This window comes from Hippichthys cyanospilos, chromosome 16 (genome assembly GCF_059441005.1).
Source record: "Hippichthys cyanospilos isolate Australia breed blue-spotted pipefish chromosome 16, RoL_Hcya_1.0, whole genome shotgun sequence".
NCBI classification, from domain to species: Eukaryota; Metazoa; Chordata; class Actinopteri; order Syngnathiformes; family Syngnathidae; genus Hippichthys; species Hippichthys cyanospilos.
The window spans coordinates 6,473,610-6,497,104 of NC_142384.1; the positions used below are offsets into that span (position 1 = coordinate 6,473,610).

The following is a 23,495-nucleotide window of genomic DNA, read 5'->3' on the forward strand; positions in this document are numbered from 1 at the left end:
ATTGTTGTCGACGCCAGCATGTTTTAAAATGCACACGAAGAAGAAAGATCGAACCAATAGCAATCCAGGAATGTGCCACCTCCTGGAGTTTGGCTTCCTCGCCACAACAACCAAGAAGCTCTATAAAGCGAGAGAGTTCCCCATCATTTTTTTTTCGTCTTGACGACATTCGCGGAAGGTAAATTCCGAGCGTTTGTTTACATTCCGAAAAAAACCCATTTGCATTTACAAACTAATAACGTTTCATTGATACATCGACCTAAAACAACTTCGTGGTAAGCATTTTCCGTGTACCCATGCAAATAAAATGTCTACATTTACACTGAAAACTTAGCAAGCAAACGCCGAACACCCAGGCCAGTGTAGTAACCTAATAAAAAATATTTATTACTTACATCGGAATCTTAATAAAATTAGCTATTACGTAAATGTCGTCCACGTTGGCCTTCTAAGTTAGGGAACGCTCTTGCTCTCGATACACTCTTGGACTCCGTGAACGTTTCCACTGATTGTACACAATCATCATGGCGACCCAGGATGGTGGGTATTGAGCAGAATATAGCAACATTTACTTCGTAACGCTGCACTCATTTTCGTGGCGGGTGATGAATTAGAGCATGCCGCTAATAGACTCGCTAAGGCCGGGCGCTGTTATGGTTATGTCTTGCACTATTCGCGTCTCCTCGTTCGGGTTTATCTTGACATGTTTCACCTGGTTAGTAGCTAGCTAACGTCAATGACTGCTAACCAGTGCAAAAGCAGACGTACACGCTGTAGTTTCACTTCTGATAGCAAAGGGCCCAACAACATTGGACTCAAATGACAATCTCCTCGTGGTAATAATCAATAAGTTTTTCGCGTGATAAAGAAAAAGCCTCATGGAAAAAGATAGATGCTGTGTCATTAGCGCCTTGACTCCAAAAGCGTGTTTTTGGTTTTTAGCTGCTCGTAAAAATCAAAAGATTAACGACCATTAAAAATACACATATATCCATAAGCATTTTTTTCTTAAAGTTGTATTATGGATATTTTGTTTTTGTTTAAGTTATGTACTGTCTAAAGAAGCCAAACCTTTAGCGTCATTGATTTGGACCAAGTTCTGAAACTCAAGTGCTGGTAAACTGCAAAAATTTTGAACTGTTACTAAAAATATCCTCCTGAAACACAGCCTATTCATTTGTGTCAATTTTGTCGAAAAGACACAGCAAAGTTGGTTTGCTCCAGCGAGTCAAAGGACAGAGACTGAAACCAAATGTCCACTACAGCGGACACAAATGAATAGGATGGCTCTCGGGAGGAGCTTCAGAAGATGGATTAACAAAGTCAGCTCATCAGAGATGATCCTTCAGATCAAAGAATAAAATACCAATATCAAAATGACTTTTTCTTCACAAACGGCAGGAAGTTTAGTTACAATGCAAACGGACGTAAAGCCAAAGGAACAAGAGGAAGACACAACTCTGCAGGAAACTACAGAGAAGGGCGACTCGGAATCAGCGTCCGACGCGGGAATCGCTGCTACTCAGGACTCTTCGGGCATCAGCAACGGGGATGACAACGGCAAGGAAGAGGGCGAGACGGTGGACTTGAAAATCATCTGGAATAAGATCAAATACGACTTGAGGATCCCTCTTGATAGTACCGGCACTACGCTAAAAGAGAAGATACATTCGCTCACTGGTGAGAGCTGTACTTTTTTTTTTTTTTTTTTTTAATCGGGGGAGAAAAATAGCATAACCCAACAAGTGGAGGAGGACTAACTGTCCTTTTTTTCTATGTCTTTAGTATCAGTGGTTGATAGACATGTTTGATACGTATCGATTGCTTATAAAGTCTGTATCAGACCGATATTGATTCCTGGTTTCGGTACTCACGAACTCAACTTGTTTGTCGAGTACTTCTGGATTTTACAGTAGAGATAGAACTATGTTTTGTTTTTTTAAGGCTAATACTGATTATTAATCAAGGAGTCCAATAACTAACATTTAGAGATAAGAAATTGGCATCCAAACAAAGAAAACTAATATAGTTCAACTGTTGAGTGTCTTTAAACAAGTTTATTTTACATATTTTATTTTTCCATAATGTTTAATATTTAATGACGTTCTTAAAATAAATTTCTAACAACTTACATCTTTGTAATAAAATTCTGACAAAAAGTATAGCTAGGGCATCAGTATGTTTTAAAGGTTAAATGTAAACAAACAAATAGCTCGCTATCGTTTTCTACAGTTAAACATGTTCTCAGCTCAAGATGTTTTAATTTCAAAACGAAAACAAAATATGAAAAGTGTTCCAAGGGTCAGCAGAATCAATTAGTTTTTTTTTGTTTGTTTTTTTTGTTTTTTTTTTATTTTAAGGACCTTCTATACCAATTTTTTCAGGCCGATACCAGCATGAGTACTCAACTATTGAGCACTCACCGATACCAAGTACCAATACCACGGGTACTTTTGATACACCAAATGTCACATTAAAAAAAATGAGTTTTGAAGACATATTTTGTAAATTAGATTTTTTTCTAAAAAATTCACAAATGTATTCTCAAGTATTGTCCTAGTTTGTCATTTCTAATTTTTGATCGTAAAACAGCTCAAAGAGAGTGGCCGATATTAGTATCAGTTGCCGTGGCAAACAGATACCTTGAAGTAAGGCCATTTAAGCGTATTTTATTAACATAGTATGTCAAATTTTAGTAGCCCCAGTAGTTGTTAAGACCATATTATAGAAATGGAGCTCGGGGGCAATTGTGGAAAACTAGAGAATCACATGTAAAGCCCAATCTCTCGATGCATCAGGTCTTCCGCCGGCCATGCAGAAGGTGATGTACAAAGGCCTGGTGCCGGAGGACAAGACGCTACGGGAGATGAAGGTGACGAGCGGCGCCAAGATCATGGTGGTGGGCTCCACCATAAACGACGTGCTGGCCGTCAGCACGCCCAAAGAGGTCATGCAGCAGGAGGTCAAAGCCGAGGAGAACAAGAAGGAGCCGCTATGCAGACAAAAGGTCCCACACAGCAATCTTAACCTTAACTCATGGCTCATTTCACTTTTTACTTCACTGCCACTCATGTGTAAAATCTTCCTGGAACTTTTAGTTCTTGGTACTTGCGAGTGTGTAGTCTTATTTGCACCTGAAGCTCAGTCAGGTGACCATGAATTTGTAAGAGTAATCGAGGTGTCTAATTGCAATTCCACCTTGAGTTCTGAAAACTTTGGGAATTTGGTCCTTATTGTCCTGGAACTATGCACCAAAAATACTCATTTTGTCATTTTCCCCAAACTTTTAGTTTGTAATACTTAAAGTTCTCAAGACTAAAAGATAATACTTCAAGGTCTAGAAACTAAAAGATGTAAGTGTCTGCAACAGAAGTTCTACCTGAAGTGTCAGGAATTTATTGGTCCCAGGTGAACATATTGTGTCTTTCACCGGATTACTCCTGGTTCCCCAAACTAATACCTGTTGCATTTTCACCTCAAAGGTCTGGGGAATTTTTTAATTGCAATGCGTGGCAAGTATTTTTTTTTAAAAGCCTCTCAGAAAAAATAGAATGACTAATAATAAGATTATCTATAAAAATAATGTTGAAATTGATCTGCAACACTAACAGAGGAGCAGCAATATCTTAAACATTTTAACCTGAAGAAAAGGGTAGAAAATATTATGCTGATTGTTTTTCAAACCACAATTATTCTTTGTGATTTAGAAAAAGAAAAAAAACAACTGTTGACAGCAATTGCAAAAGTTTTAACTCCGCTGCATCACCTAGTGTCACGGATGTGCAATTACACTTTACACTGCAAAATCAAACCCTGTCCCTAGCCTCTATTGGAGGAGGACTGCAATGTTGGTACTTTTTCTGAACTTTAAAAAATACTAGGAAAGTACACATTCGGTAATTACTTTCAAGACACAAACCTAGCTGGGTTGAAATTTATGTTAAAAAAGTTGTATTTACATGAATATATGCTCTTATTTCAGCAACACAGGAAAGTCCTGGACAAAGGTAAACCCGAGGATGTAATGCCGGCTATCAAAGGAACAAAAGTAAGTGTGAAAGTTGTAGTTGGTGTTCATGGTGCCGTTTTTGAAAATCTCCACATTTCCCTTCGCCAGGAGCGACTACCAACTGTGCCTTTATCCGGAATGTACAACAAGTCCGGAGGAAAAGTAAGACTCACGTTCAAACTGGAGCAGGATCAGCTCTGGATCGGGACAAAAGGTAAAGCGCAAAGGCACAAACTGCCATTGCCTTTTATTTGTTTATTTAAATTGGTCTTTGTTTGATAGAGAGGACGGAGAAAGTCCCGATGGGCTCCATCAAAAATGTTGTGTCTGAGCCCATTGAAGAGCACGAGGACTATCACATGATGGTAAGTGCTGTTTCATATTTAGCTTTTTACGAGCTGCAGATGAGACGTATTTAAAGTGGATGAATGGAGGGGAGGTTCACTCAGCCGCTCATATGATGCGGACTAATGCAAGCGCCTTTGGTCTCTGGTACTTCAACTACATGTTAAAAACGTACACGAAAGCCAGGTTGAGGTGTGTGTGTGTGTGTATATATTTATATATATATATATATATATATATATATATATATATATATATATATATATATATATATATATATATGGAAGCGGTGAAGTCGCTCATATCCTTCATGTGTGTGCAGGCATTCCAGCTGGGTCCGACAGAAGCGTCTCAGTATTGGGTCTACTGGGTGCCCACGCAGTTTGTGGATGCAATTAAAGACACAGTCCTGGGAAAATGGCAGTATTTCTAATGTGCCTCTTTATCAGTTTTGGTTACGACAACTATGAACTGCGACAGAAGAAGAGGATGATTTGAGCGAAGAAGTGGGAGGCTTGAGGAAACATGACGGCATCTTATCTGAAGGAACTTGACTGATGCCTGCGGACTAAAATCGTCGTTTTTAGTTGAAACGTGCGCTACGACTGGCGGCGTTAACATTTCTCAGCTCTCCTCCTTTGTTGATCATGATGGGCCTCAACAAATCCAAGGGAAAAAAAAAACCGATGAAACAATTGTACAGAAATTGCTAACACTTTTCTTCTGTTATTCTTAAAGAAATAAAAGTTATTTAATGAAATGAAACTGCAGTGGTTTGATCTCTTTTCTTTAGCGAAGTGTTTCTCTACTTTTTTTATTTCATTTTTTTCAGTTATGTACCACCTATGATTTTTTTTTCCAAGTACTCTAATGTTCACACCATTATTACAGTTGGTAATAAGCTTCATGTTAATAAATTGACCTTTATATGAAAAACAAATATACTGTTCCTGTCACAACATGAAAACGAATTTAAATATGCTGACGCCTGCGGAAATCATGTTCAAATCACATATCACTTCAGAAGAACTTGTGCTCCTATTTGAGAATCACTGCATTAGCAGGCTGTTATTTGTTTTTTTAAACCCAAAAGTAATTAAAATGTTAGTCTGACATTAATTTTGAACGGAACACATTTTGTACATCTTAATTTCACGAGACAAGGTTGCCACCATACTTTCAAAATACTTGGATTTAGCGTAAGTATGTGCGTTGGCGTAGGTTACCAGTTGTATGTATTTTGATGCCTTTTTGTGACTAAAGGTCACAAAAAAAGCCTCGGCTGACGATAAAAAAATGGCCACACGTCACTTCCTGTACCGGCTACGTTTACTTTTTCACATTAAAATATTACATATTTTAAAAAAAAAGTTTTTCTTCCCACATTAACTTTTTGCATTACGACTTTTTTTCAAAAAGCCAATTTGTACCAACTTAAAGCCCCGAAGGAAGACAAACCACTTCCGGTTCTATTTGAGACGCTTGATGAGCTTTTGTTTTGAATTACATCCTTAGGTAATGACGTACTCAAATACGGAAAGCGATCCCCCACGCGGGAACTGAAAACCTTCGATTCTTGTTTACAAACGTCAGGAACATGTAATACGCCCCAATGGACAAACCAGTCAATGCAGCAGGTGAGAAGAAGCGCGCTCCTCCAGTGAAAGTCCTTTCCGGACAGCTGAGAACTGCGACGGAGGTGAGGGGAAGCTCCGGCGAGCCAGGGGCCGGCTGGGTCGTCAGGCTGGACAGGGAGCGCTCCCTGCAGGTCTCGCTGGTGTGGATGCAGGGCACCGTGCTGGAAGTGCAGTTAGCTCTGGATAGCGTGCTGCTCATGGACGAGTCGGGCACGTTCGCCGTCCGGGGCGTCAGCTGCATCCCCAAAGGGAAACCGTGTTTGTCTTCGGGTAATCAAGGCAGACCTTTTTTAACGTGATTCATTGGGAATGAAAGAACAACAATGTTTTTGTGTGTTATTCTTTTTTTTTTTTTTTTTTTTTTTTTACAAGCATCTCAAAATGAGACTCAACAACTTGTAACTGCCCTTCTCTATCCCCAGGTAAATATGTGATGGTGATGGGCGTAGTCCAAGATGTCTCCCCTGAGCCGTTGATCCGCGCCGTGAAGCTAGCTAACCTCTCCGATCAAGCCGAACTGCACAGAAAGATGTGGAAGCTGGAGGTGGAGGACCTGCAGCGGGTGCTGGTCCCTAGATGTCCCACCTCTGTCAGCCCATGAGAGCAGGAAATTAAGCAGAACCTGCCAGAAACTTTGATTTATCAAATGAATAAATGCATGAAGTTGTTGTAGTTAAGCGGGCAACGATCTGATAACAAAGCACAATGTTTTTAGAAAAAACAAAACAAAGGCGTTCTTTATTTAGTGTGGTGGCTCTTTAGAGTGGTAATAATAAGAACTCTGATTTAACTGAGTAATGAAATAAAAATCCATCGAACGTTTGCGTGCGTTGTTAACTCAAACAGAAAGGCTTTTTCAACATGCTCCTTCTACCATCCTCCTCAGATGAGCAGTGCATAGCAAAGCTTCTTCTTTCACACTTCCATTTGTTCAACCGGCAACGACGTGGTCGCCGACGGTCTTCGGGCATATTAGGCGCCGCTGTGTAATTACGCCACTCTCAATCCCGGCTGCTTACTTGTGGGACACTTCGAGATCACCTCGAGTTGGGAGTACTGCTTCTCTTTATGTGATGTTCAAACCATTACTTGATGTCCTTAAGAAGAAAACTGTATTTTCCAAAGTCATTGTCATTGGGTGCTATAAGGTGGTCTTTTCTGGCTTTGGCCAATTTCATCAAAAGCACTTCCCGCCGCTCCATCCACTCCTGAAGTTCCTGCTCGCCGTGGGCCAGCTTGCACAAGTCGTCCTCTGTGCACGTCCCTATTCGGAACCTGTTCCAGCAGACCACAAAGCGTCAGTCAGTGTTTACATAAAAAGTTCCATAGAAAATGTCCAGACCTTATTTTGTTTGTACCGAAAATTAAATTAAATTGCAGAGAAGTTTAAAACAGCTACATGCTGCTTCACCATGTTTGCTTTGAACTCAGGGCTTACTTAATTGACCTGAGTCTGCAGAGTTCTAATGGGTTTGTTTTCATGTAGTTAGGGCCCAAACTGTTCCGTTAAAAAAGATCAAAATGCAAATTGAAAAATCATTATAGGTCCTATAATGATTCCTGCATTAACTGATCTTTTTCTTCCCAGAAATATAGTGATCAGAATGAATTAGGTTCTGATTTGTTTTTCATTCATTTATAGTAAGTACTTGGTTGTCCTGCTTGCCTACAAAGATTAGGTTTGTAAACCACCGACTAACAAATCCCTGTAGATGGCAGCATTGTAATGCTTTGGTCTTAAGATTAGCGATTATATGGAGTCTACTCTTGTCGTGTCAGATATGAGGGAGAGATGCCAACACATTGGAAGTGTCCTAATCACGACAAGTATAACAGAAAACAATTTTGTTCTTTTTTTAAATGTAAGTACAGCAACTTGCTCCGAACACACCACGCCCACCTCTACTTTTTGATGTGAGAGACCACGACAGCAACACACACCTTTATCAGATGTAATAGTAATAGCTGCCACCTGAAAATAATTACCGTAGGGCATTGACGAGAGCGGAGGTCTCTTACAAAAGTAGTGGTCCTTTAAGTTAGCAGCTAATGTAGCGTTGCAAGTTCAAGATATCATTTTACACAAACGTTTCCCTTTGCTGCTATAATTCTTTCAATCAATTGGCACTGGCCTCTGAGGTCTGAAGCTAAAAGCCTATCTTCAAAGAAGTCTAGCCATCCCAAAGGCTTTAGCAGTATTGTGTGCTCTGTGGTCCCACAAAGCTCACCTCTCACAGACTTTGAAAGTTCCGGTGGGAAATCGATACTGCCAGCAGTTGTGATCGTCCTCGGAGTTGAAGACTCTGTCTTTGTGTTTTTCAGAGGTGATGTGCTGCTGCCACTGTTTCTCGCTGTTGCAGTTCTTACCGCACAGCCAGCAGTGGTTTCCGGCCTGCACCAAGAAAAACAATATCTTATTTCATTTGAATTAATGCTTTGGTTTTTAAATGGGGGTACGTGTAACCCTGAGGGAGCCTGAAGGCACTTTATTTTGGTGCGTGAGATAACAGGGTTTGTAATTTAATGCCGTGACAGGAACTATATATATATATATATATATATATATATATATATATATATATATATATATATATATATATATATATATATATATATGTATATATACACACATACGTGTGGTTCCTTTCAAATTAAGAGAAAATTATTTGGGAAACGATTTATTGCTAAATTGTGTTGTAATGACTCCTTTGCGAAAAATTGTATCTATTTTTTGTAAAGTGTTGTAAAGATGCCCATCATCATCAATGATGTAATTGTAACAGATGACATTAAATGATCGAGCTCCAGGAGATAAAAATAAAGATACCACTACAAATGTAGTTCCAGTGTTTAATAATCAGACACAGATGGCATAACGTTCTATTTTAAGTCTTTTTTTTTTTTTTTTTTTCCAAAAAAAATGTGCTGCACTGGTTAGGGAGCATGTTTTTAATGTCTACCGGTGGTCTTTTGACAACTCACCACTTCTTCCATATAGTCTGTTGGCATGTGGATGGGCTTGCCGTTCTCCCTCACAGAGATATTTGGACTTTCCTCACCCCAATTGGACTTTTGAGACTCCAGCCACTTGTCATATAGCTGCTCTGCATCTGCAACTAAATAAGCACAGATGGTGATTGCCAAGGTCGTGTCAGGTCAAACATTTGAATTCCACAGACAAAGGAAGGGGACTCACTATTGTTTTCCTTCATGAAGGTCCAAAGGTCTCGCTCTTCTGCGCTGTGGGCAAACGTGCAATTGCCGACATACTGACACTTTTTGCCAGCTGTCACATGCATGCAAATCTAACGGGTGAAAAAAAATAAGGACATAATATGGTGTGCTTTCTTTTTACATTTCAATCTCATAATTTATATGTACTGTACCTCAAATTGAGCTGGGATTGGCTTTTTGGTAGGGAGGGCTCGAATCATTGTCCACTTTTTTCTTTCAATAGAGCTTACAAGCACCACACGCTTGTCTTTGGCCCATCTGTTTAAAAAAAATAAAAACTACCTGAGCACAAGGCTACGGTCCAGCAACTTGCTGCACAAGGATCAACTTACGTGTGCCGCGCCTTGGCTGAGCAATACTTCTTGTTCTTGTCTGCTTCACTTAACTGTCCATTTCTCCAACATTGGCTACAAACAAATATCATCTTCAAATTTGGAGGCCCGAATCTTCTTTGGCCTGAACACTGGTGGATCAGCACATGGGAAGGACAGGTTTAAAGTCTTATTTCAGCTTCTGAAAGCTGGAAATCTATCGTGTGTAAAATCAGAGTGTTAAATCTTACCTGACCGCCTTGCTGTGCAATATTGGCATTCCAAAACGTAGTAGCCTCTTGAACAATACTTTCATGACAGATACCTGTGTGATGCGAACAAAAATCAATCTAGGTCGTACATCTCTCTCCCTCTCCCACTCCGACAGAAGAAGCGTCTTACGGCGTTCGTGCTGCAGCATCCAGACCTTCAACTCAATGAGGCTGTGCGCATAAAAGCACTCGTCTTCTCTCATGCAGCCGTAACGCACTTCGTGTCGACACAGGTCGAGCTGGCAGAGGGGATTCAACATTCGGATTTTGGTATATCGGACCATGCTGTCCTTTAATATGTGGACCAGGCACCTGGCAGACAAAGTGAGCGATTAGATGACAGAAACCCGTTGGCTAAAAAACCCTTCCTGGATGAAGAATGGCCGCCGAGTGCTTACTTATGTTTCTCAAAGTCGTGCTTTGTTACCGGGTGAGAGCAAAGCGAGGGATTATCTTTGTTGGTTTTGCTGATTATTCGAGGTTTGTGGTCAAAACACACCTGAGGACAAAAACGTGGTCTCTTAATCCTTTGTCACAATGGTAAATGAGCACCAATGACTGCTGCCTCGCTCAGAAACACAAAGAGGGTCTTGGGAAGAACTTTGTCATCAAGCTGTAGTTTCTACACAAACACTGCATACTCACTCCGCACAGAAAGACAAATATCTCAGGATGTTCCTGTAAAATCTTAGCCACAGTTAGCCTCAAGGTGGCGCTGGGCCCGAAAGGGTCAAAGAGAAGATCCCGAGATATAAGGCCTATCCGCTCCAATGTCCAAACGTCAATTTCCTCTTGACAATAGGCAAATGTGCAGTGGCCGGGATAGAGACAGTCTACTCCCGCAGCCACCTCTGAATAAAAAAATGTAGTTCATATAAATTAATATTGTGTTCTCAGGAGTCCATATAACTATTGTTTATAGCGCAGCTTCAAAATAAGAAACCGTACCTTTGCAAATGTAATAAGGGCCAACATATTGGGTTTTTGTTGGTCTGGGTCGAATGAGCTTCCATCTTTTATCAATTGAATGTTTGAATCTGCCCAGTAAAACGTCCTTTTTACATTTGTGCTCATCATTATGGAGTGTGTATTCCAATACACTAGTTCCTGTAAACACATTCCAGATGAGATGGCCAATGCCCATTTTTTTTTTCCTTTCAATGCAATAAAAGATTACATACGCTCCTCACCTGTTCTCATGTAGCAGAGTGAACACGCCTGTCTGAATTCATGAGTTTCGCCTAAGGGGTTCTTGTTTAGGCCGACAGAAGCACACTTGACCTCAGGCATGCCCACAGCCATTCCCATTGGAGTGTCATTGTTGCTCATCTGTGTCCGACACAACATCAAAAGTAAAAAGTCAAAATGCCTGAACTCACAGAGTCATTTCAACCAGTGGCAGATAATTACCTGTGGCATGAAAGTATTTGAAGAATAATCTGAAAACATGCAAACATGGCATTTGTGAGTGACATCTGATTTTCGGTGTTAAGTCTGTCATATATATTCTAAATGTACAATTTCCAAAATATCCTATGTTAATGTTAATAAAATAACATAAGGTTTCAGACATATTTAAGACTCAAATGTTAATTAATGCTGTGACATTAAATAGTCAAAGATCAACAGACATCATGTATGTGTCACCATATTGAGGGGGTTGGAACAGTTAGTAATCGTACCTGTTTGGGGATCTGATAAGGAGAGGCTATCCAGTGTGTCAAGAGGCTGAGGAAGAGTACCAAAAGTGTCCATCCCAAAATAACCACTGGATCCTAATTGGTGGTGATACAGCGGCGGAAGATTGACGGTACACTGCTGGGGGCTGGGTAGGAAACTGTTGATGTGTGATGGCATAAGGAACGGACTCGGCATGGAGGCGGTTGAGGGCATGGTGGGCGGCAAAGGAAGACGGCCCTTCATCATGGGTATTACCTGGGGAAAGACACAGCCAAAACGCCACAATTGAGTCAACTTTGAGACGCTGTGAACGGAAGCGAGTCATTCCTGGACACTAACCATAGTGGGTTCTGGGCCTGCCTGGTCCAGCAAGGCATCCAGGTCATTACCGATAATATCCCCCTCTGAGTCTTGGCTGGTCTCGAGTAGCGAGTGCTGCTGATTAGTTCTGCAGCCGTTCATAAAGGTGGGTACGGATATGGGGGAGGGAGAGGGTGAAGACACTGGGAGGGTTAACGGCTCAAAGCCCGACGGCTCCGACTGAGGCAGTGACGGGATGCTGCTGGAGACCCGACGCTCATCTACTACTGTGTCACTTAGCAGCGGAGCATGGACCGGCAAGGGAACCGAAACACTGCTGACCGGTACCGACTCAGGCACTTCTGGAACACATAAAAGCAAATGCAAACCGTGTTAAGATGATAGATGAACAGCATTTATATTCTTTATGTGTGTCTTACCAACTTCTATTTCTTCAACTGAAGATGAGTTTTGGGATGCCTGAAAAAGTGAAGACAAATGTCAGTGAATAAATATAATATCCACATATGGACAGAAAGTTTTCTTTTTTTAAACACTTGAAATTTTACCTTTAAAATGTATTGTGCACTGTTGGTTTCTTACCTGGTCACAAGCGGCATCCTGTTGGCTCGATCCCCGTAAAACATTTAAGGCTGGCTGCGAAATGGATAGAAAATTGATTGGAACAGTTGCATGTTCACCGGTCGGCCTTCGCATATTGGCCTTATTTCTTTTTTTAGTCACAGAAAGCTTTGTATAAACCTAGCTTTCTATAGCGTGTCAAAACAAAAAGTACAAGAAGAGCCTTTTTAATGTAAAACCTACCTTAATCAACTTTTACAGGGCAGTGTCTCTTTAACCGATACAATAAATAGTGTCTGCCATCGAAAAATAATCTTTCTTGTTGCTCGATCAAGCAAACTTACCTTTGTCCTTACGTAAGCTTTACGGATTTTCAGTCCTAACATTTTGGCAAGCTCCTGTGTCAGCCTTACAACACTGGGATCCTGACAGAGAAAGCACATTCTGACACATCAGATTTAATATATGCATATATTTTTAATCCAAGTACTCACTAAACGGAGCAAGGCAATCTTGGATGAAAAATGTATATAGCAGTAATTAAGACAGATATCAGTGCTGTTCAACTTTGGAACGGCTGCATTTGTCGGTGTATCTCTAAGCAGAATTTATTCAGCAACTCCTAGTGCATAGGTGTCGAAATGTAGTCCTCGAGGGCCGGTGTCCTACAGTTTGGCACCTATGATCTAGTACATCAACTGTTTTATTTCTCACTACTTATAGTCAAATTGTCACTAATGACAAGTCACATCCACGTAAAAATGAACAAAATAAAGGCAAAAAAACATTTTGCAAAGGATTCACAAAAAAAAAAATCACAGTAAAATTCAAGCTCCAATTTATTTGCTCTTAATTTGAAAAGAAAAATGTACTGTTCCTGTCACAATCTTAAAAAGCAATAAATTTGAGTTTCTGATAACTGCAAAAATCCTGTTAAAATCTCACATACTCCCTGAAGTGCCTTCCTCTACCCTTATTTGAGACTTTTGAAACAAATGCAACATTATGCTTTAGTCTTTCATTTTGTATGCTTGTTTTCATTGTTTACAATGTAATTCTATAATCAATGTTACTATATAACCATGCGCAACCATGAAAATTAGCTTACACCACAACTTTCAGTTACGGTAAAGTATTTTGTCCCCCTTTGGACAAAGCTATAGAAAGGTTTTGCAAAAGAGGAGTGCCCCCAAGCTGGGTTTTACTCACCTGAGGCACAGCTAGCGAGCACTTGGCCACAGCGTCGTAGGCCTCTTGATGCCTCCCCATCTCCTTTAAAGACTTTGCTTTTCTGTAAAGCGCTTTGTAGTTGCCATCGTTCAACTGCAAGGCCTTTTCACAGTCTTCGAGTGCTAGATCGTACAGTCCCTGCAAAATAAACATGTGTGTAAATGTCGACCCAAGACACGCAGATAAGTGTGGTTTTATTGCCAATTCAAAATACAAAAGGAAGACAAACAGGTTGTTCATTGAAAAACTTATGTCTGCTGATAGCACCATTCACCAGGATTTAACAAGCTGTATTCAAAAAGAAGGGATCACTTCCCGAAAATGGGGTGTGGCCATTACACTTTCTTGACAAGAAAGTGTGAAATCTTGTCATAAAGAAAGGCTGTTGAGTACGAACTGCCAAACAGCCCACACCACCATCACCTTGCTAGCTGACATCCAGTTGGCAAACATGCAAAGGGTAAAAAAAAAAATAAAAAAAAAAAAGTGCTTTCTTGTTTTCAATTGTATTCATTTACTCAACCACAGGGCATGCTAAGAACGATTAGGGAAATTTTACAGATAAACCAAAACCAACTTACCGGAATAATATTTAGGCATGCGGCGGCTCGATTTGCGTAAAGCTTCTCGAGTAAACTCGTTGCCACAGAGATGTCTTCCGAGTTGGCATAATCGGTGATATTCAAGGCTTCTGTATACATCTCAATGGATTTTGTCCAGTCGCCTTCTTTGAACATGTCGTTGCCTTCTCCGAAAAGATTCCAAACAAGATCCTTAATGAATTCCTAAAAAACGGAAAAAAAAAAAAATGAATCTAACTACTGAAGGTGTATACTCAAGTTTAATTAATAAGAGATATGCTTATATCTTACTTCATAATGATCTTGAGTTCCAGGGTATGGGAGTGTTGATCTACAAGATTTCAAAATATATATTGGTTGACTAAAGTCGGTATTATTCACGACAAAACAGACGTGTTTTGTAGAATTTTATGAAGTTGAATGCTTTAACACTTACTGAATAAATTGAAGCCCTTTCTGAATCTGTTGCCAGCGACTCTTTCTGTCCAGTGGACCCAATCCAGACATGACTGTCTGCACTTGTAACCACTGTTGGGTGTCAGTGCCTGAGAAATAACACAACACAACAGGCTTTTATTCACTTGCGATAAGACGCTGACACTTGTAGATAAAGTCCCGCATACACCCTCCATTATGATTCAGCACTAAAGCTCGGTGGCTTGCAAATGTTCTTTTCACTTTCGTCCCGAGTTTCCAGTACTTTAGAATTTAAAATGACGTCACCCACGTCATACCGGAAGCGTGAAATGTTAATGACATTTTTGGATTGTTCTGCGACAAATGTAGGGGGGAAATGCGTTTAAAGTCCACCAACGGACACGGCACCGGTTGAATGGATGCGATAGTAACTTTTTGCGATATTTAATTATTTGATTAAAGGCGCCTACCAAGTGTTTGCACCATTTTACGCCTCGTGTCAAGAGTAAAATGTATTGAGGATGTGAAACAGCGTCATCACGTCTGTCTCGTTAAAAGATGCCACATTATACTTTGTTCTGTGAAGACGTTTCGGAGTAACAAACATTCGGCAGGGGTGTTCTCCTTCACGACGAAAGGCTGACGTTTCGTCCAAGCCAATCTTTGTTTCCTTAAGTGTGTTGAGGAAGAAGCACACATCGGCTCGTAGGCGGACGTGTCCGATGATGGACTCATGACAATAGCGCACGTGTGGTACCTCCTCAGCCAGTATGTGTATATTTATGGTTAGCATTTGTGTTCTCGTGGTACATCTAGCACTACTACAGTCAATCTCGTTTGGGAAACGTAAGCGTTACTTCGGCGGTGGGAAAACGGACGTAACTAAAATGATGCTACCAGGCGTGATTTCCAGGAAGTACACCAGACCCCAACAAAGCATAGGCATATCCCAAGTTTAGCGAGTTCTCCAACGCAGACAAAAGGGAATTGTTCCATCTTTTTTTTTTTTTGCCTATCAGCGGTGTACACTTACTTGGATGTGTCGGCTAAGCAAAACAAGCTCAGAGTTCAGAAGTATCCGAAGGCGACAGAGATTTTTTTTCTTGGTATTGCTTGATGGTTTTTATTTTATTTTGTATTAAGCAAAATGTGCGGTACTCTATCGCCAAAGGCCGCCTTTCGCTTTGTCTTCTTCTTTGCTGGATACACATCAAACGCCTTCAACCTGGGCAATGTGCTGCCCTCTACAGCGAGGAAAGGAAATATCATGTTTCCAACTGGTACTGTATACCCTAGACTAGAAGGCAACGATTTACCTTTTTTTGGTGTTTTTGTTCTAACAATAAATATCCGAGAGATAGACTGACATGTTACAAACTAAGATACATTTAGGTTCAAATTAAACAGGTAAGGTTACCCAAAACATAGGCCCAATGTATTTTTCAAAGCGCATTTTTGTTTACTGTTTTTATTTCATGGTAATGTACTTCTCTCATTTTTAAATGATGCAAAATTGCTCACTTTTTATATGAAATTTTAAATAATTATATTTTTGGCTACTTTTTTATAGACACACAAATGAATCAGATAGTGTCCAAGTCACAGAGAGCACTGTCCTGTCATTTACAATGTACATAGAACTAAATACACAAAAAGTATCATTTTGTTCTGTTATGTTACATTCCCAGAACAAAACGCACTTTTGCAGCAAAAGATATTTTATAACACTAATAATCAGATACAACAATGACTGGGAAAGGAAGAAAAAGACAGCAGCTTATCTGGCAATGAGGAACTGCTACGCTTATCAAAAAATAAAGCAATGACGATGGGCTCTTGGGTAATAGGACTGAAAACCTACTTCTTAAAAAAAGTAAAAAGATAAAATGATAGTCTGGCAATTGTCAATACGACAGGCTTCAGTGTTGAAGTGCAGTCACTTTAAATAAACCATTCTGACAAGTTGTTTTTTTGGAAGAAAGGCATGTTTTTGTAAGGTTTATTTAGGATGGGTATTGAGATTTCATACTACCAGTTTAGTTAGGTAGGTCTAACATTCATACTCAACAATACATGTACTTGAATTCAATTTGTGACATCAAAGGTATGCAGTCAAAAAAAAAAAAAAAACTGCAGGCAACCAGTTTTACAAAGACAGGATTGGCTTCGTTGGCCAATGGGGATGCTCAGGAGATTATTCAGACAACATCTAAAAAAAGATCCACACTCCGTGTTACACATACACACACACGCTCACAGCGCGGATGTGAGCAGTGTGCTGCTCAGCAATCTGTCGCATGCCATGACTGCCTTTCACCACGCACTTTTGCTCATTGCAGGTAAGTTGGCTGTTTAACTTGTGAGACGTGAGTTGTTGTTTTTTTTTTTTTAAGCCAGTGAAAAAAACACAGCCTAAATAGGGGACTTGTTTTCATTCAGGTAGAAAAAAAGTGAAGTTCTTCCCCGTGCATTTTTTTTAAAGTTGTCAGATTATGAAAGTGGATAAGGATAACTAATGTTTTTTGTTGTTGTTTTGTTGTCTACTTAATTATTTTGCTCGATTATGGAATGTAGTCTGCTCGGGGAAGTGAACTGAATAACAATTTCATTGTGTAGTATGACTATGCATTTGACAATAAAACTCTTGAATCTTGAATTGAAACGAATCCATAAAACATTTCCTTTCTTAAGAAATCACCTACTTCACACCACGTGGATCACCATAGTTTTTTTTTTTTTAAACTCAGAGTAAAAGGAGTGAACTTCTAGACACGTGTAGCGTGGCTTTTGGTTTGGAATTGGCTTTCCAAAATGACCAAAATGTGCATGTGCATCCTGGCTGAAGAATAATGACCCAGCTGTGACTATATTGCTTTTTTTGGGAATATTGTGTCTTTAAAAAGACTCTTCAAAACAAATTAAATTTTGAATTCAGACAGATGCACTTTTAGCTTTATTCGGTGTTTGAATATCTGCACGGCCTCTAATGAAAATGTCACAGTACATTTCTGTCCACACTTTTGACGTATTTCATGGCATATATGAGCAGTTTCCAATGAGTAAGTGCAAAGTCAACTCTTGAGTTGGCAAGAATGTCTGTCTGTGCAACCTCTTGTCACAGAGTACTAATATGAAATATAGGAAACACTATGAATCAAGGTACCATTTCAAACCAAGAGCAAATTAATTGGAACATGAAACCTCTTATTGCTAAATTGTATTGCTAAATTGTACCACTTATTTATGGATACACACCTCAACACAAATAGCATAAATTTGGATATAATTGATGCCTATTGAAGCATATTGGGAATAATAAAAATGAAGAAAAATTCTCCTAAAAATCTTGATAAACATTCAATACCGGAAAAAAATACTGGAAATATTAATAAAGAAAAATCCAATTATATATGCTGACGAACCTTGAACTATGAACTAATTAAATCCCAAAGATGTGTTTATACAATTTTACACAGTCGAGATCAGTCATGGGCAGAATATGGCTCAGGGGCCATATGAATCCTGTTAAACTCTTTTTATCCAGCCTGCCAAACTTGGAGAAATTATCAATCAGAAGGCAAGTGATAATGTTAATATCCTGAAGTACAGCAGAATTATCAGTGCTTTGAAATAGTTACTAGTGTTTGCATATTAAAAAATATATTTCAATAGTATATTTATATTTCAATATTTTTCAATAAATAGTTAAATAAACGGGAACATAGTTGTAACGCTTATATTTTTATTGAAATAAAAGCATCTGTTTTCTAGATATCCTACAATTTTTTTTCTATTTTGATGTGATTATCAACACTCTCCATCCATCTACTGGTCCGGCCCAGTAAAAGGTTCGCCCACCCTGGTCTAGATATCGAATGAGGAATGAGTTCATGAGTTCACTTTATTTCACTAGGAGGAAATTGATTTGAAGAGTAAATGAGCTCATTCCATGCCAAACCAGTTAACTTGACGTCTTTTGCCGTCAACGGTCGTGAATGAGTTAATGGCAGAACAGAAAGTCCACGGGGAGACATTAAAATGTTGGCATTACAATTGATAAAATGCTAAACATCTAGCATAAAAAGTCTAAAGTCGAGCCGAAAGTGTCAAACTGAACTGGTCTTGTGTTGTTGCAGTGGCCGCGGCCTTTGTGGTCCCTGCGGCCTCCGCGTCCGCCCTCTCATCCCACCGCTCTAAAAGAGGCCTGCTGGAGCTGGCGGGAATCATCAGATGCAGCACTGGGAGATCGGCTTTGGCTTACGTTTCGTACGGGTGCTACTGCGGACTGGGGGGCCGCGGCTGGCCGCGAGACAGGGCCGACTGGTGAGTGCCGCGAACTCGCGAACCCCCCCGAATTTCAACCGCACAATTTCAAGGCTGCTTTTGTTGTTTGCTGTAAATATCACCTCGGGTGTGACTGATTATAGAGCTCAAAAATCCTCGTTGACACCCTATATATGGCCCACCTATACATTATGCGGCGCCCAGGGTAGGAATTAGTGTATATGAATCTCCAGGTTCCCAATTTCCTTTTAGGAAGCCTCAAATGCCATATCGGGCCGGCTTCCCAATTCCACACCCAAATCTTAAGTCTCCATCTTTTCATGCTTTCTACCTCAAAGCTGCTAACTAACCACACTTGTGGCCATGCAGCCCTCGCCCGCCTTTAAAATAACGTGTGGCTCCGCCCACTGTTTTTCCACCGGCCTAAATTCGGTATACACACGCACGCGCTGTCACACAACGTAAGCCCTCATTTTGTCCACAGGTGCTGCCACAAGCACGACTGCTGCTACGACAGCGCCGAGCGCCAGGGCTGCCATACCAAAACGGACCGCTACGATTGGACATGTGATGACAAAATGGCTGATTGTGGTATTGTGTTTACTCTCTCAAGTTAAAAATATGCCTATAATAAGGATCATACAGTCCCAAATGCTATCTCTGCGTACCTATAGTTAGCTTAAACTGCAACGTCTGTGCATATAGAAAGGCTACAAAATTTTGTTCAAATGACAGGTTTTTGTGATATTAAAAGATAACCCTTAAATCAATAATTTCAAAATCTCCACCGTTTATGTCAGTGGATTTCAACGTTTTTTTTTTAGTGATGAGCCTGTAAATATTTTTTCTTTTTCAGCCAAGTACGAGCGCAAAGCATTTGTGGATTGAAAAAATAAAAACTAGAGCTCTGTGCCATCTCTTTTTTATTAAGCTTTGAAACTGCATTTGCAGAAGTATACCTAGGCGGATTTTGTTTGGCAAAAATTGTGTCAATAATGACAATGAGAATCCATATAAAATTGAACAAAATTAAGGCATACGATGCTTCACACAAACACAATGTAGCAACTAATTGATTGTGGTTCCAATTACTTTGTTTTTAATTTGAAAATATTTTAAATTAGAAAAGCAAAATGTAATGTTCCTGTCACAGCATTGAAAAGTATAATAATTTGCTGATGGTGAATGGTGTACGTAAAGACACTTCAGAGTGTGTGAGATTTAAAATGATTTCTGTAGGTATCCGCAAATGTAATTATTTTTAAAAGCATTATTTTTCTAAGAGATAATTGGAACACGAAGCTACTTACACACCCTCTTAACCCAAGAATGCTTTGTGCTAGTTGGCCCGACTAATCAAGCTGGTACTTGACTGTATTTTTTTTTTTTTTTTTACCAGAGGTACATTACTAAAAAAGGTTGAGTACCACCGAATTAAACAGCATTTGCATTAAATAAAATGTTACCACCTGCATATCCTCCAGAAACCCAACCTATTCATATTTGTACTTTGTTTTGTCCATTTTTGTCACGGCAAAGTTAAATGCCTCACATGAGACATTGAAGAGGCCTGTCCTCCACTGAGGACACCAGGACTTTGTTGGGTTGATCCAAAGAGTCAAACAATAGAAACAACAAAAATATGTCCACTACAGTAGACACAACTGAATAGGTTGGGTTTCAGGAAAATAACGACTTGAAATGAAGGCTACATGTTTTTAGTTTTATGTTTACAGTGTTTCATTAAAATCTCTTGGAATAGATTCGTTTGAAAAAATAATACATTGTAATCTAAACAAATTCTAAATAAATTAGATCTTGGTCTCATACACCTGCAAAACAAGCCTCAAGGGAACAAAAAGTACAACACAGATGGCTCGTTGTTTTATCAACTTTTCTCAAACACGCCTTTGGGTAATTAAAGGTGTGTCTGGAAAAAAAGCACCTGTTTGAATTCTATATTTTTGTAAGATTTTTCTTATTTTCAGTCACCTGTACCATGCTGTTGAATTGTCCTTTCCTCTATTGACTAATGCGTGTCATCCCTTGCAGATGATTTGACCGACAAGTGTGAGAAAATTCTGTGTAAGTGTGACCGAGACGCGGCCAAGTGCCTGAGGAATTCACCCTACAAAAGGAAATACGCCCTGTGGCCCAATTGGTTGTGTGGCTACCGCAATCCAATGTGTACTATTTACTGACTCAAGCAAACTTTATAATGACTGTAAAAAAGTGACATTTATAATCAATGGTCATTAATTAAAATTGGTATAACTTTTATTCACTTAATTACTGAGTGAGACATTGAATGACCTGTAATAGGAAAACTTGCCTTTGGGCTATTTGGAAACAGTGAGCTATTGGGGAAAACGGGGCGTTTCTACTCACATTTTCTTTCTTTGATGAATTACGTCACAGGGTGGTGGTTTCCATTCAGTCACTGAATAACCGCAGCCTTAACTATTTGGAGAGGGCGTGAATGCTGAATGGAAATTTAACGTCTTCAAGGTTTGTCATTGGCTCTTTTTTGTAGTTGAATTTAAAGCAATTGAGACGAAAATAAAGTTCTAGTACCACAAAGAGAATTACGCAGAAAAAAAATGAGTTATTAACAGTAAACAGTGCAGGTACCATAAAAAGAATTTACACAGAAATCAAAGTTATTAACAGTAAATTGTACAGAAATATATAAGTATGAGTTGACTTTTATTGCGTCACTGCGCAAATGAGTTCTTTACGTGCCAATAACCTCAAAATGTCATAGTAGCCAGAATTTGTAGACTTATTTTAAAAAAGTTTTAGCCGTAAAAAATCTTGTGCCAAGTGACGACAGTACACTCGTAACCAACTAAAGTGACGTCAGTTGAGGATCACTTGTGTTACATGATTAAAGAACTATCAAAATCTGCCAACAGATGGCGCCAGATTCTGACTGGTATTAACTGCAGTATTGACGCCGACCAGTTAACTTAACTACACGAAATTGAGTGGGTTCGTTTCTTTGAACGCGCCCAGTTTTTTGTAATTTTTTTTAAATTATGTAAAATGAAGGTTGTACATCGCCCGTGGTGTTCTTTTCTGGTCCACTCTTTACTCAATGTTTGACGTCTTAAATGCTCAAACACAGAAATCCGGATGACTCAAACAAGCAAATTGCTTACGATTACGAGTTGTATTGTTACAATCACTCCCCAGAAGAGTTTTCAAGAAAAAGGCACGGACGGGGTTCGAACCCGCGATCTTCGGTTTACGAGACCGACGCCTTACCACTTGGCCACCGCGCCTGCGCCATGATGACCACATATAAAATATATAATCATAAACGTATCTAGAACGTTTTGTTTCGTGTTGTTCATTGTCAATTCATATGTTCCAAATACAAAGAGTTGCAGTGGTTTATAAAATTAAATATGATTTTCGTTTAATAAAAACTCATTTACAAACACGCCAACTATTATTCTCTATTTTAATGATAGTCATTTTTCAAAGGTGGTACTTGATGTGAAGATCAGGATTTTTCTGATTCAAAAGGGGGTAACCACGTTGGTATGAACTGAATTTGCTGTGGATCGTTGTGTAACCCTTGTCTGCTATTTGCATGTTTCCTAATTTCAACAACTGTCTAGCAAACAACAGCAGCCTTTTCATTTTGTATCACAAAAGCTGCACACAATTGAGGTAGCAGGAAAAGGTCAACAGAATGAAAAGTAATGCTAATCCGCAACACCAAGTGTCAACATTGAGCTTGCAATGCTAATAACGTGGAAAAGCACATGGCAGGATGTGATTCTTTTTTTCCCCCCTTTCCTGAGTCTTGCAATATGCATGAATCCTGACTGCGTTGTCTCATTGTGTTTTCTTCGCAAAAACATCAAAGATATATCCTTGCCTGAGGGGCTTTTTTTTTTGGAGGGGCGAGAGGGGGCGAGAATGATCAGATAAATGCTGTTTTAAAAAATATGGCTTTTTTTCTTTAGCTGGGAAACATCAGACGTTGAAAATTCACCTTGACCTGTATTAAACTTGAAGCCATTGTCCGGGAAAATAGTCGTCTTGAGATAAAAGTTAACTTGTGTGAACTTGCGTTCACTGACCATAAAGGAGCAATATTAAGCATTCTTCTCTTCTTCAATCTCGTGAGAAAGAAATCACAATTGTGCCAAAGATGAGCTAGAATCCCAGTTGAATTTTCAATATGTCCTGGATCTTGTGAAGAATTTTAAGCTTGATGGAAGAAACTGAACTGTTCAACAGAAATGCATGAGATCATCAATAACCATGTGCCTTTTCACAAGTGCCATTCATTTGCAGTTTGGATAAGGAAAGGTGAAGAATAAAGTCAAGCCAATTTCAAGTGGCAAAAAACAAAGCGGTCATTGTGAGAAGGCCTGGCTTGACGTGACCCTGTCCATAACCAGAGGAGCTGGTGTGAAATCCAATTGAAGGATAAGCAGCTGATAAAAAAAAAAGCAACAAAAGGCCATATCATCACCCCCAGTTCTCTTTCAAACGCCCCCTCCAATCTGCCTCATTTTCAATTAACTTATGATGAACTCAGGGACAATGGCGCAGAATCGTTGAGACTACGTACTCATGGAAACCGAATGTTTGAG

At 39.6% G+C, this 23,495-nt stretch overlaps 4 protein-coding genes and 1 non-coding gene across 6 annotated transcripts; 3 read left to right on the top strand and 2 right to left on the bottom strand.

Moving 5' to 3' along the window:
* Nucleotides 1–2: 2 nt before the first annotated feature.
* On the top strand, nucleotides 3–5,119 carry ubfd1 (ubiquitin family domain containing 1). The gene is given in 8 exon segments (XM_088437078.1): nucleotides 3–148; nucleotides 151–178; nucleotides 1,402–1,680; nucleotides 2,799–3,007; nucleotides 3,983–4,048; nucleotides 4,118–4,223; nucleotides 4,292–4,374; nucleotides 4,677–5,119. Coding segments are annotated over 8 exon segments (1,002 nt in total). The 5' UTR covers nucleotides 3–28; the 3' UTR covers nucleotides 4,788–5,119.
* Nucleotides 5,120–5,894: 775 nt separating this feature from the next.
* rmi2 (RecQ mediated genome instability 2) lies at nucleotides 5,895–6,813 on the top strand. Its single transcript, XM_088436434.1, has 2 exons — nucleotides 5,895–6,261; nucleotides 6,414–6,813. The coding sequence occupies exons 1-2, from the start codon at nucleotides 5,967–5,969 to the stop codon at nucleotides 6,590–6,592; spliced, it is 474 nt and encodes a 157-aa protein (XP_088292560.1). The 5' UTR covers nucleotides 5,895–5,966; the 3' UTR covers nucleotides 6,593–6,813.
* Nucleotides 6,410–15,783, bottom strand: zc3h7a (zinc finger CCCH-type containing 7A). The gene is made up of 23 exons (XM_088436427.1): nucleotides 15,632–15,783; nucleotides 14,618–14,726; nucleotides 14,473–14,512; nucleotides 14,182–14,385; nucleotides 13,580–13,738; nucleotides 12,715–12,795; nucleotides 12,392–12,445; nucleotides 12,229–12,268; nucleotides 11,828–12,150; nucleotides 11,491–11,743; nucleotides 11,219–11,247; nucleotides 10,999–11,137; nucleotides 10,757–10,915; nucleotides 10,454–10,659; nucleotides 10,207–10,307; nucleotides 9,939–10,120; nucleotides 9,788–9,861; nucleotides 9,558–9,688; nucleotides 9,378–9,483; nucleotides 9,188–9,296; nucleotides 8,974–9,107; nucleotides 8,220–8,383; nucleotides 6,410–7,266 (listed from the first exon to the last, which is right to left on the bottom strand). Exons 2-23 carry the CDS (start codon nucleotides 14,686–14,688, stop codon nucleotides 7,077–7,079), a joined length of 2,949 nt encoding a protein of 982 aa, XP_088292553.1. The 5' UTR covers nucleotides 14,689–14,726; nucleotides 15,632–15,783; the 3' UTR covers nucleotides 6,410–7,076.
* Nucleotides 15,373–22,707, top strand: pla2g10 (phospholipase A2 group X). Of its 2 annotated transcripts, none has more exons than XM_088436433.1 (4): nucleotides 15,373–15,878; nucleotides 18,735–18,921; nucleotides 19,367–19,473; nucleotides 20,935–22,707. In XM_088436433.1, the coding sequence occupies exons 1-4, from the start codon at nucleotides 15,746–15,748 to the stop codon at nucleotides 21,081–21,083; spliced, it is 576 nt and encodes a 191-aa protein (XP_088292559.1). In that variant the 5' UTR covers nucleotides 15,373–15,745; the 3' UTR covers nucleotides 21,084–22,707. The 2 variants fall into 2 exon arrangements, with proteins under 2 accessions (XP_088292559.1, XP_088292558.1); XM_088436432.1 differs by lacking the exon at nucleotides 15,373–15,878 and adding an exon at nucleotides 16,529–16,937 and having other exon boundaries at nucleotides 20,935–22,705.
* Nucleotides 22,095–22,166, bottom strand: trnat-cgu (transfer RNA threonine (anticodon CGU)). The gene has a single exon. It is a non-coding gene; the product is annotated as a tRNA-Thr (tRNA).
* Nucleotides 22,708–23,495: the final 788 nt, after the last annotated feature.